Source organism: Dromaius novaehollandiae, chromosome W, assembly GCF_036370855.1.
Source record: "Dromaius novaehollandiae isolate bDroNov1 chromosome W, bDroNov1.hap1, whole genome shotgun sequence".
NCBI lineage: Eukaryota > Metazoa > Chordata > Aves > Casuariiformes > Dromaiidae > Dromaius > Dromaius novaehollandiae.
The window spans coordinates 2,268,348-2,281,442 of NC_088130.1; the positions used below are offsets into that span (position 1 = coordinate 2,268,348).

Genomic DNA, 13,095 nt, shown 5'->3' on the forward strand with positions numbered 1-13,095 from the left:
GCTCACCACACTCAGTCCACTTGCATTGTACTCATCTCCTGGCCAAGGTGAGGCCACAGTACTCCCATGTCAATTGGGTTACAACAAAATTCCTCTCTATAGACTGTACACTAAGTACACATACAGAGACCAATCTAAGATTAACTTTTTGAGTATGTTGTATAGTTAAAAAAAATAATAATAAAGTGTCTCTCTCTCTCTCACACACACACACAATCAAGAATTATCTCTTTCCAAAAATAAATTCATTGGTACACATCTTAATTTATCTATGGCTGCTAATTTAATCAAGTATTCATCTACTCCATTTTTGTGCATATACCCTAAAATTGACTTGGGGGGGAGCCACATACACACACACACACACAGACACACACACCAGTAAATCAGCAGCAATGTATAAATATAAAGCAGAGCTCTTTTCTCCTTTCTTTTCCTTCTGGCTCAGAGCCTTCTTCCCCAGCACAGAGCCAAGTCCTTTCCTGTGGTTCAATTTATCAGAGTACTTCCTTTAAAGGACCAATACTTTTAAGGGGATGCAGGTAAGGTTTGTGAAAATATCATCTATGATGCATCACTCTGAGGACATCTGGCCAATCCTTTCGCTGCTGTTATTCTGCTTGGAGGGAAGCGTGTGCTCCCCTGTATGAAGCACAATTTGTACATATCAGGGGCTAATATTCTTAGGAGAGCTTGCAGCTTCAGGCTACATTTAGGTCAGATACATCAACCAATTTTTCTGAACTCAATGCACAACCATTTTTGCTTTAACAGTACTTGAAAGATTGATGCAGATCCAAGCTATTTCCTATCAAATGCCCTCTAATTATGTATTCTTCAGTATCAGGCAATTCAGAGAAAGTAAAAAGTTTCACAGGTCTCTGTGAAGAAGGCTCTCAAAATTACAAGCATGGTATTCAAACTCTCATAATGCCTTAGGAATTTCACATAAGCACTCTAGCAACAGCATCATTTAAAACTAATTTTAGAGAACAAAGACCTAAATGATTGTTCCATTCCTTTCTCTTACTCAGCAAGAAAGGTTTTAGCACTTCATTAGGAAAAAGCAGGAACAGTATTCATGAAGAGCTAAAAAGATGACCTCAGAGAGTACATTCATTGAGCCAATTTAAATAACCACCACAACAATAAGAGGTGAATGATGTATATGCTCCAACAATATAAACAATAAAATTACTACATGGCATCTAGATCACAGGCAAAAGCTGCTAGAGACTGGAGAGTGGCTTCCCGCAGCTTGGCCTGAACTACCCAGACAGCAGAAATACCCCCAACAACAGTGTGGGTGGTAGGGAAAAAGAAAAAAAGAAAAAAGAAAAAAAGAAAAAAACACACATGACAGTATACAGTCAAGATCTTTGTCTTGCCAGAAATCTTAATAGTTTAACTAGTCTCTCTGAACAGCGGCATGTAATCCATGAGCCCTTTCTGTGTCTGAATCCAAATCAAACAGGAAAAAAAATTCTCCCTAGCAAAGGAGGCTGCAGTGTATCCCCATGACAGAACATGGATGCTCATGCATGAAAAAGCTCAGGATGGCATAGCAATCTGATCCTCAAGCATAGTCACAACATGAAAAAAACCTGTTTCCAATTTTGCATATTTTGCCTTTGTGTTATCAAAGTTGCAACCACCTGATCTAATGCATGGATAGCCAAAGCAAAAATTCACTTGAGAACCACTGCCCCAATTTTTCAGAAATAGATAAATGCAAAACCTTATTTTCAACCAAACAATACTGACACCCAAGGAGGCCTTCATCCATCCTGCAAACCACATCTTGTCAATATTCATTACTTTATTTTGGTGAATGAAATCCCTCCTTGACTAAATATAAGTAGGAAATACCACTACACTGAGCAGTGAAAGGAAGGCTGCAAAGCATACTTCTGAGATACTAAATAAATAAATAAATGCACACTCTCTTTTTACAACTAGTTTTGCCCTCATAACTCCCCAATGCTTTACACAAGAGGAAAAAGGCAAAATGGTCAGTAAGGATCAGTACAGCTCAGGTAAGCAACCTGACCTCTACTTTTTCCACAATGAGACATGCACACACAAGATCACAACCGAGGACTTCAATGCTATCTGCAGATGGCACAGAACAGAAAGGAGAGAAAAGACTGATTATATGAATTGTTTCTTTGTATGAGTTTTAACTTTTTAATAAATTCCCTTGTTTGCACAACAAACAATGAATACACAGCATAACATATCCACTGAAGTAGCAAATTTATGCTACATAAACTTTAATATATAAAAAATATAATATCTTTGCTGCAAGAGATTAATGAAGACCTTTATAGATATGCAATGAAAGCAACAACTTTGTCTTCCAGAAAGAGTCTAGTTGAAACAACTTATCAACCATTCTAAGAAGCTGCAATCTTCATTTTCCTAAGAGAAGAATGAGAAGCATGTGGCAGCACAGAAGCAGGGTCCAGCTGTGGAGACAGAGCAGCAACCAATATTTTTTTTTTTGTGTGCCTCTAAGCAGTTATTGAATAATGGCTGCTGAAACACTCCTTTCCTGTGCATTCATAATGTGTGCACCCCGCCCAACCCCCATATGTTCTCATCCTGCTGGAACTGTTCCCACTTTTGACTGTGTTCAATAACTGTCCTCACCTTTTGTTTGTCAAAGCTGTACATTCATTCCAATCCCCTGTTAACAACTTTGACAATGTGATGAACACTTCTCCAACTTTTCCATTTCCTGTGCCCATCATATGGAGCTCTGACAACATATACTAATAGACAACAGAGTCTGAAAAAACACCCAATAAAATGAGTTAACCACTATCCTTGACAGTCCTTCACACATTCCAACTATCATGTAAGGAAACAAAAAACAGTTATTTCACCTTTTTTTTTTTAAGTTAATTATGCATGAGACTACTTTAAAGCATAGGTGAGGGATTATATGGTGGATAACACCAGGGGGGCTAAAAAATTACTATAAAAAGTCAGGATCTTGGAAAACCTGAGTTAGATTTCCAGATGATACATATGACTAGTGAGGCTTCCTTAGCTACTAAAGAAAGGAGGAAGGTGTGCGTTTCATGAAAAATACTCCCAGTATTAAGGTTGAAGAATGGGCTAAACGCACAGTCCTCCAAAACAATAGCTGAGGGCCAGGATAAAATAAGAGCTACAATTCATGAAGCTCTCCAACACTAACCTCCACAACACAAATTGCTCATGAAATACCTTTTCTTTGCACAATGATTATATTCAAAGCTCTGTTTTTTACTGCTGTTACAATTATTATAAATGAATATAAAAAAGGTCTGTTATACAATACCTGAAGTATATATATGAGCATCTTAGGTGGCAAACAATGTGCAACTGGTTGCCCTATAGATCACACAACACAAAGTAAATATTTCACCAGTGCCCAATTAATAGTCCTGTCCCCCCAACATTTTATATAGTATTTATTTCCCCATTATTTGCTCATAGTTTTGGAATTGACTACATAAAATGACAATCAACTACCATGAAGAGCCTAGTCAAACCTGCCCCCTCATGAAAAACAACCAACAAAGCAGATTATACAGCTAAAATTGGGGGAAGTGGCTAAAAAGAATAAGGATAAAAAAAGGAACCTGTTTCAGTTGCCTGGAAGGAGATCATTACTCATGCCATAAGCAAGAACAGGTGAAGGAGCAGACTGGCAGAGAAGAGCAAGAAGAGGGGTGAATATTTCTCTCCTCACACAAGACTTTTAGTCCATTCACAAATATCATCAAGAGGATCCTTAAGAACCTGATTAAAACACATTTGACTCAGCTCCAGTGCCTAGAAGAAACCAGATCATTAATATTTTTTCCAGAATGATAAACTGATTACCTGATGCAGAAAGTTGCTCATCTTCAAATTCCAGCTTCTAATATTGAGTCAGATTTATCATAATGAGATTTGGATTCCTATCCTATAAACATTTTCTGTGCTCCAGGGCAACTTCTTCACCCATTTTTTCCTCACACTTGGCAGTGGTGTTATTGTCTGCTAGGCTAATCATGCTACAAGCCATTTTTTAATGATCTTCAACAGGGCATCATACTGAGTGAAGCAAATCCACAGGATTAAGACTCTTGCATAAACAGCAAGTTTTACTCCAGGACCTGGATTGCTGGACTTTGTTGGTCTTAAAAAACAAACAAACAAACTGACAACCTTTGTATTTTTTTTAAATTAAAAATCAAGAGTTGCTTGCAATCCAACTTTGTGTCAGACATTCAAAATGGCCAAGCAGTTAACAAGGACTTAACATTACTGGCCAGGATGGAGGTTCTTTTGGCGGGTTTTTTTTGTTGATTTTTTTTTCCTGTTTTTCAAATTCCTTCCTTGTCATATAACAGTGTTTGGCCCCAAATATTGGAACCAGCCAAGTGTCAATAACATAAGGTTTCCATCAAAGTATTCCAGTAATACTAGAAATGCTCACAATTCACAAAAGAGATCACTTGTAACTCAAGCTGTTCAAAGTAGTTTCTTTGTATGGTATTATTCTATGGAGAGATGCAGTGCAGAAAGTAGAAAAGGTATCTTGACACTTATTGGAGCATGATTAGATGGGAGAGGAAAGGCAGCATAAACAAGTTTAATTACAGTGTCCTGGCACCACCACAAAACTGCTGCTGACTGAACTGTTCAAGTCTGAAAAAGTATTAAGACACAACAAATGGAATTTTAGTCTGAACAGTATTTGGTGTACATTTAACCACTGCAGAAACATATGTGAGAAAATAAGCTAGTTAACAAACATGCTAGGTAAAAAAGGAAATAGATCCAAGAACAGTGAATTTCTCTGGTATAAAAGAAAGCTTTAGCAAAAACAAAAACTAGTTGATGAAAAAAAGAATATAACAGAGCAACTGTGATGATGATAAGTAATCCAAACAGTAATGGTCCACTATGGGGCAGTCTGCACAGCCTCCTCTTGGCAACATGGCCTGGATAAGGACAGCTGATAAATAGGGATGTGAGTGTAACAGTGGGTATGAATGGGACACCCACAACTGTCTGAGAGGGCACGTGCCCCAAACTGATAACACTAAAGAGGAAGACAACCATTAGCCAGATTAAACAGTAACCAGGGAATTACAGAGAGACTTCTGGAACGAAGGAGGAGTCAGCCTGAAAAGAAGCATAAAAGAAACATTAAAAAATTGCAACTGTGGAAAAAGAAATGGGAACAGAGCAGCAGTGAAACTGGGTTTGACACTGCCAGAACTGGCCCTGCTGGCATCAGCATCACAGCCTCTGCCTAGGCCTGGCGGACCCATGAGTAACCTGCCTCCAGCTAGTGGGCTGGCAGTATGGGGTGCACCAAGTAGGGGCCCACCCCTTGGGGGTGCATAGGTGACCTCGTGGGGGGCTTTCTCACCGGCACGTGGATCAGCAGGTTGTAGGGAGCAGCACGGGTGCACCTATAGCTGGAGCACCCGCAGCTCCCACAGGAGGGGTGTGCAAGTGGGGGAACCCACACTCCCACAGGAGGGGTGTGCTTCTAACCCACACTGCTGGAGGGGGGCCATGTAACTGTGTGCGTGTATGGGATTAGTTTAGGATTAGTAATAGAGGGGTGTTTAGAAATGTGCACGTGTTTATTAACATTTTATGAGTGTTTAGTATTGTGGTTTATCTAGTGTATTGCTGATATGGATCCTGAATGTATACTTCACTGATTGCTAGATAATCACATATTGTTAATAAAATCAACCACTTTGATCCTGATTTGATTTAAACCATGTGAGTTGAAAAGTTTTTCCCTATGACAAGCCACAAAGTTTAATCAAGCAAAAATAATGGAAGTGCTCTCTAAAAGTAGACATTAGTTTAGGTGGCAGAATAGCATTCAAACCCACAAAGAAAACATTATCACAGATGAAGACTGCCAGATTACTGGAAAACTGAACAGCACCAGAAAAATATGCCCTACTTAACCCCCATTTAAACACTACTGCACATGCAACAGTGTATTGTTTTGCCTTATGCCATCAAATAAAACTAAGTCCTTTAACTTCTTGGATAGGGTTTGGAGAAGAAAGCTTAGAAGACTAGTAGTTAAGATTTAGACACATTTCAAATGTTATGTTAAAAAAACATGGATGAACAGAGATGACAGTTGTGCCCTTGCCAAATAAAGAATAGGCACTTGAAGCCCACAACTCCACCTTCTTGCAGGTATAACTTAGATGAAAAGTGCTGTCTTTATTGACAGGTGGAATAAAGAACTCTTCCAGCAAAGGTATATAAAAGGTGAATCTGATAGTACTAAGTTATGTTAAAATATCACATCTGCACAAGTTCTGATCAGTGTGGGAAACACCCAATCTTTCAAAGAATCACAAGAGAGTAAGAGACTTACCAGCTGAAGGATGGAATTCAGAGATAGTTGGCAGCACATTTTTAATCAAGCAGGCTTAGAAACTTCAGACTTAATAGATGTCAAAACTGGTGACACAGATGTCTAGCACAGACCCAAGTTTATTGTATCACGTAGTTCAAATCTTTTCCCTTTCCAGGCTTTATATTTCAGCACACAATCTCCTCAGACTTCAAGGATACTGTGCGTACATAGAACAAATTTTTGTCAAAAGTAATCCAACTGCCACGATTCAATAAGCAAGTCAGGAGTCACCAAGGACTAGGTTGCCATCTTCTGAGGTTGTTCAAGTACCAGCTAAACCAAACTGGAGTGATCAAGTCTCATTTTTCCTGATCACTAAAGTGTGCAATGGTATTGTTTAGAAGAGATTATGGTTTTCTATCTATTCCTATCCTGAAATAAAGCTAATACCACCTTGTTGCCTGTGGCAAACAATCTCCCTCAAAGCTTTATCTTATGTAACCCTAGAACAGAGGAAAAGCTATGACCCATCCAATGCTCTGCAACTCTGAAATACACAAAATATGGAGTTTAAATTTCCCAGATATTCTAATGCCCTAGAAACATCTAACGTAGTGTGAATACACACTTGCTGTCTAACTTGGATATCTAAATTTAGTTCCCAAACAGTCTTAGTTCTCAACAGTCAATGGGACCTCCACAAAGAATATATAATACTAGTCAGAAATTTACTTAGATGGCATGAATAATCCCCACACATTCCTTGGTGTAGTTATGATGATATCATCAGGAGGAAAAATAAAAGCCTACAACTTTGTGGTCAATGATCAATGACTAGAGAAGACAGTTTAAGCAAACAGGCTTAGCTAGGCTCCTGCAACCCTTCCATCCACAAGAAGAAATCAAGAGAGGCTCTTAAAGTATAGACTACACAGGAGACATGCAAGAATCAAGAGTACCATAGTATAAAAAGTAAGGAAGTAAATGAAGAAGAAGGGAAAACATAGCTTAGCTAGTGAATTCCAGCAGCTTTGACTTACTTCAAAAAGGGAGTTTACAAAAAAAAAAAAAAAAATCACAAGCATCCTTAAAAACCTCACAACCGTCACAAGCGCACTTAAGCAAAGTGGACATCCACAAGTCCATGGGCCCTGATGGGATGCACCCACAAGTGCTGAGGGAGCTGGCTGATGTCATTGCACGGCCACTCTCAATCATCTTTGAAAGGACATGGAGAACAGGAGAGGTGCCTGAGGACTGGAAGAAAGCCAATGTCACTCCAGTCTTCAAAAGGGGCAAGAAGGAGGATCCAGGGCACTACAGGCCAGTCAGCCTCACCTCGATCCCTGGAAAGGTGATGGAACAGCTCATCCTGGATGCCATCTCTAAGCATGTGGAGGACAAGAAGGTGATCAGGAGTAGTCAGCATGGATTCACCAAGGGGAAATCATGCTTAACCAACCTGATAGCCTTCTATGATGGGATGACTGGCTGGGTAGATGAGGGGAGAGCAGTGGATGTTGTCTCCCTTGACTTCAGGAAGGCTTTCGACACTGTCTCCCATAACATCCTCATAGGCAAGCTCAGGAGGTACGGACTAGATGAGTGGACAGTGAGGTAGATTGAGAACTGGCTGAATGGCAGAGCTCAGAGGGTTGTGATCAGTGGCACAAAGTCTAGTTGGAGGCCTGTAGCTAGCGGTGTCCCCCAGGGGTCAATACTGGGTCCAGTCCTGTTCAACTTATTCCTCAGTGACCTGGATGAAGGGACAGGGTGCACCCTCAGCAAGTTTGCTGATGATACAAAACTGGGAGGAGTGGCTCATACACTGGATGGTTGTGCTGCCGTTCAGAGGGACCTTGACAGGCTGGAGAGATGGGCAGAGGGGAACCTCGAAGTTCAACAAAGGGAAGTGCCAAGTCCTGCACCTGGGGAGGAATAACCCCATGCACCAGTACAGGCTGGGGGTTGACCTGCTGGAAAGCAGCTCTGCAGAGAAGGACCTGGGAGTCCTGGTGGACAACAAGTTGACCATGAGTGAGCAATGTGCCCTTGTGGCCAAGGTCAATGGTATCCTGGGCTGCATTAGGAAGAGCATTGCCAGCAGGTCGGAGGAAGCCAAAACAGGCTTTGAACAGTATTTACAAAATGGCCACTTTATAGAGAGTTTTAACACCTCTACCAAGGAAATAAACATCAACTCCTCTGCCTGAAGAAAGTATTTTTATTTGGCCTTCAAGGCAATTAGAAAAGGAAAGCGGGTAAGGTGCAACTAAACGGAGGCAACATACAACAGAGTAAGTTACTGTGACGAGGAGGGAGAGGTGCCAACATCTCCACAGCAATATGCTACAGAAGACCAGCCTACACTGATTTCTTTGAGGAATCCTGCTGCTTAAATAGCAAGCAGTAAGCAACCTTCCCCAGCATCAGATCTTAGTTCTATGTTTTATAAAAATGCTAAAAACAGCACGTGCTAAAAACAACACCCTGAACAGCCTGCAGCCATTTTACTTATTTCAGATATGGGCATATTACAGTGCAACTGCCACATGCATGTATGAAAACACTCCAAGGTCTTCGGACATGACCCAGAGATATAACTGAGTTAAAAACACTCCTGACACTACATCCATAGCAAAGAACCTCAGTGTCTGCATCTGGATCGGTCACAAGTTTTAAACAGAAAAGACGCTGTGTACCTCTATTAGATATGCTGAAACAATTTTGAACACACTGCCGGTTTACTCCACAGCCACATTGTTCTAGACTGTTTTGGTTGCAATGCTGTTTGGGCACCTATACCACATTGCCTAGAATAAACTCAGAAGAGGCTACTGGGAAATTTTTTTGGTAGAGTACTAGTTCTGCAATGACAATGGACTGCAAACTGCTAAGGCTTAGAACAATCAACTCTGAGATGTCAGTAGTTGGGCTCCAGTCCCTTGCTCAATTTCACTCCAGTTGCCACTACCCTAGCTACCTCAAGAACCATCATGGCAATTTGCTGAAACAGAAGGAAACAAAAGCTCTCTCAGCTGTTTAAAACCCTGAACAAAAATGATTCAGGAACATGTCTGACAATGTTGTCAATCCAAGAGATAAATGAAACTGAGAGCAATTCCTTAAACTATAACATAACCCAAAACAGTGAGAGGGGGGTATTAAAAAATAAAAACAGAACATTTATAGTGGCTTGCTCTAGTTTAAAGATATCAAAAATAGTAATTTCAGGCATGGAGGCTTGAAGGATATTCTCAGCCATCAAAAGCACAGGTTGTCAGAGGGAGGAGCAATTTCAGCTTGCTTACATCCATGCCAGCAAACACTCAGTTTAGGCTGAACAGATTCTCAGACCCCTTTGCAAAACCTTATCTACTCAGAACACTGACAAACCAGTTTAAGTACTTCTATATGGATGTGAAGTGTTTTTACAAACAATCTAGGAGGTTAAACCAGTTCTTGAGAAGAGACAATTTTTCCAGCACAATAGATCTCAGATGGCCAGTCTTTTCTAAGTTGTAACAGCTCTTTTGCCATCTAAAGGAGCTGTTTCCCAAGAATCATGATGAAACTTGAGGGAAGATTAAGACAAAGAAAACAGTTTTATTTGTTTATAATGAGTTTTTTTAGTCTCCAGTGAAACAAGCAAGGTCTCTTTTGCAAGTTTCATATCTTGCAATTTAAGGGGAGATGCATCCCAGCCAATCAAGTTTAAAACCAGATCAACCAAACCAGTTTTTAAATCCAGGTAGGGCCAGAACAAAAGCTTACTCTGAACCACTTTTTTTTTTTTTAATTGAACTGAGCCAATTTCAAAGCCACCTTCATACAAAAATATTTAAATGGCTAAAACAGCCAGAAAATCCCACACAATCACCTAAGAAACACAATGGTGTTGACTAATTCTAATGCTTTTTAAGAATTATTTACAAATATTTCTGCTAAGCAAAAAAGGAAGAAGCTAGTGTCCTGATTAGGTCAGCATGCGAAGAATAGAGAAAAAATGTAAAGGACGTAGATTAGTTGGGATATTTAAATAAATGGTCCATGGGATGCTAGGCTTCAGGGATACTGCTTGGTCCATCTCTATGGACCACTCTCAGAGGGGGACAAGGATCCATCTGCATAGATGCAATTTCATGATCAAGGAGTATAAATACTTACTATTGCTCAAAAATGACCATACAGCCAAGTACATAATTTCTACAGATGGACAATGCCATGGAGCAGAATCATTGCTCAAACTTTCCTGTTCTTTCCTGTTCCTTGTCCCAAGGCGATTTTTTTTTTTTAATGCAAAGAAAGTTCAAAAGTAACAATAAAGTTTGCCACTGAACAAACTGATTGCCTCATCTACAAATTTGAAATGCGGTAGGGACAATCACTAGTTGGTTCCAATACTTTTCAGTGCCATGGAAGGGCGCGGGGGAATTCTGAGATTTTTTCCTAACAGTTAACAGACTTCATGCAGATATATTGGTCCTCATCCCCTCCACAAACAAGAATTGTTATTTTATTTTATTTCATTTTTAATCAGCAGTATCCCAACTTCTGCATGTGCTCAGATCCAGTAGAAGTTGACAACAGTCCTTCAGAATACATATAGACTATTGTTTTATATCATATTTGGCTGCACAGAGAAGCCTCCGAAGCCTCCTCTCCTCACCCAATGAAGCCTTTGCCTCTAACTATGCATTGTTAGTTCCCTAGCTAGTTAGCAAATACTTTTACCTTATGAAATCTTTTTTAATATTTCAGAAATTTTATTTAAATTAGTTTAAAACTGGATAAGGGGTAGGAGTAACAGTTCAGATTACTTAACAGACTGAGCTTCTCAGAGAGAGAAAATTAAATCATTACAACAGCTCACAAGCATATTAATTGCATGTGGCTGATGGGAAGCATAGCAAGAGTTGATTTGCAGGCTACTTGAAAAGTTAGAGAGCCAAGAAGCCATTTGGGACTGGGGGGGGAGCATACCTAAAAACAACTAAAGCAGGAGCACATGGAGATTAATAACGGGTCTCTTTCTATCCCCCCCCCCCCCCCGCCATAAACCTTCCTTCCTTGTACAAGCCTCCCACTTGGCCTTTCTTTCCCAGGGTTCATACACGTATGCTTCCTCATGAATCCCAGCAGCACTTTCAAGTCTTCTCCAAGCAGGGGGGGGTTCAAAGAGAGCCAAAAGGAGGACAAGTAACAACCTTGGTGAAGACACAAGGATTAGCATGAATGCAAAGGAAAGGGAGACCAAGTTATTTATTCTAGGCCTCCATATGGTCCTGGTGTAGCTAGGGCATAATATAAACATCTCTTCCCATAAAATTCAGTCTTGTGTACATTCCAAGCTACATGCTCACTTTTAACAGCTGATGAATTTCCCTCCCTTATCCACTTCGATTTTCACAGAGAAACCTAAATCATCATTTTCATGCCCCAATAATTCTCATGAACTTCACAGCTCAGTCCAGCTCCCATCTTTCATAGATTAAGTTTCTAAAAGCCAAATATCTATTTGTGTTCAACAGTATGTTATGTTCCAGAGTTTCATATAATAGATATTTACTTGGCAATTTTCTTAATGTGTGTGGGAAGCCAATGATTCCAGACAGCTAAACCAGCAAGACAACTGCTAATGAAATAGCAGCTTCACAGATATGTTACAGTTACTGTGCTCCACGTCTCAAAATACAGAGTAGCTGCAAAAGCAGGTTCAATGTCCAGTAAGTTCTGGCTGTTCTGTGAGTAACAACACCCCATGAACATACCGATGCATGCAGTCCATGTCGAACACACAGACAGCAGGTTAGGAAACACGGCACAAAAACATTGCAGCCATGGGCAGAACAGGCACAAGACTGGGGGGGGGGGGGGGGGTGGAGAGAAGAATCAACGCAATCAATAATAACTTGCCCACCAAGTCTATTCACGCGACAGGAAGGAAATATGCACCAGAGACTCTCCAACACACTGCAACCTGCTTCCTCCTCGCGCATGCCTGTGCAGGCGCGCGCGGGGAACAAGCTCCTTTGTTTTTCCCGGCAGATGTAGAGTTAAGGCAATGAAGGGCTCTACGTACAGAGGCTACAACTCCCCATTCCGCCCCAGGGCTTTGGCCAGGCGGGGCAGGTCCACCGGTGCTCCGCCGACCCCGGAAGGGCTCAGGCTCACCCGAGAGCGAGGGTATGGCCCAGGGCATGGGGGCTAAAGTGACAGAGACCCCGGAGCCATCCATAGGGCCACGGAGAGGAAGAGGTGACCAGAGAGGGCAGACAGATGTGCACCGCGGCAGCTGCCTCTAGCTGGGCTACCTCGCTCCGAGCGGCCTACTGGGCCCGAGCACTCACCCAGGTAAGGAGGCTCTCCCCAAGCTCGGCCCGTTCTAAGCTTTCCACGTTGAACATAGCAGAGCGCAGCGATCCTGAGGCCACCAACGTAACTTATGGACTAGATCAATAGCGAAGGTGGTGCTCACCACCTTTTCACCCCGTCTCAAGCCGGGCTGTGGTGCATACACGTCACTACGACCTGACCTACCAAGATCCACCCACTTGTTCCGCCTCCGTCACCACTACTACGTCAGGCTAACGAGGGTGGAGCCAAAACTGGTAATGAGCTTCATCGGAAATTCAGCTATTGCAGTAATCTATAGATAAAGGGTTACTTATCCCTCTCTCTCTGGTACTTGAGGAAAGGGAAGTTGGTGGTTA

At 41.3% G+C, this 13,095-nt stretch overlaps 1 protein-coding gene across 6 annotated transcripts in view; it reads right to left on the minus strand.

Moving 5' to 3' along the window:
* The window catches only part of LOC135324422 (protein Hook homolog 3-like), a 91,371-nt gene extending 78,501 nt beyond the window's left edge, over nucleotides 1–12,870 (minus strand). For 4 of the 6 annotated variants that reach the window (XM_064500696.1, XM_064500695.1, XM_064500693.1 and 1 more), the window contains exon 1: nucleotides 12,733–12,870. Coding sequence is in view for 4 of the 6 variants with exons in the window: in XM_064500695.1 (XP_064356765.1) it covers nucleotides 12,733–12,789 (57 nt within the window). In the remaining 2 variants the exon portion in view is untranslated. Of the gene's footprint in view, nucleotides 1–2,652; nucleotides 2,753–12,732 lie in introns of those variants that run through there. The other 2 variants (XM_064500694.1, XM_064500697.1) reach the window with 2 other exon arrangements.
* Between the last annotated feature and the right edge of the window lie 225 nt (nucleotides 12,871–13,095).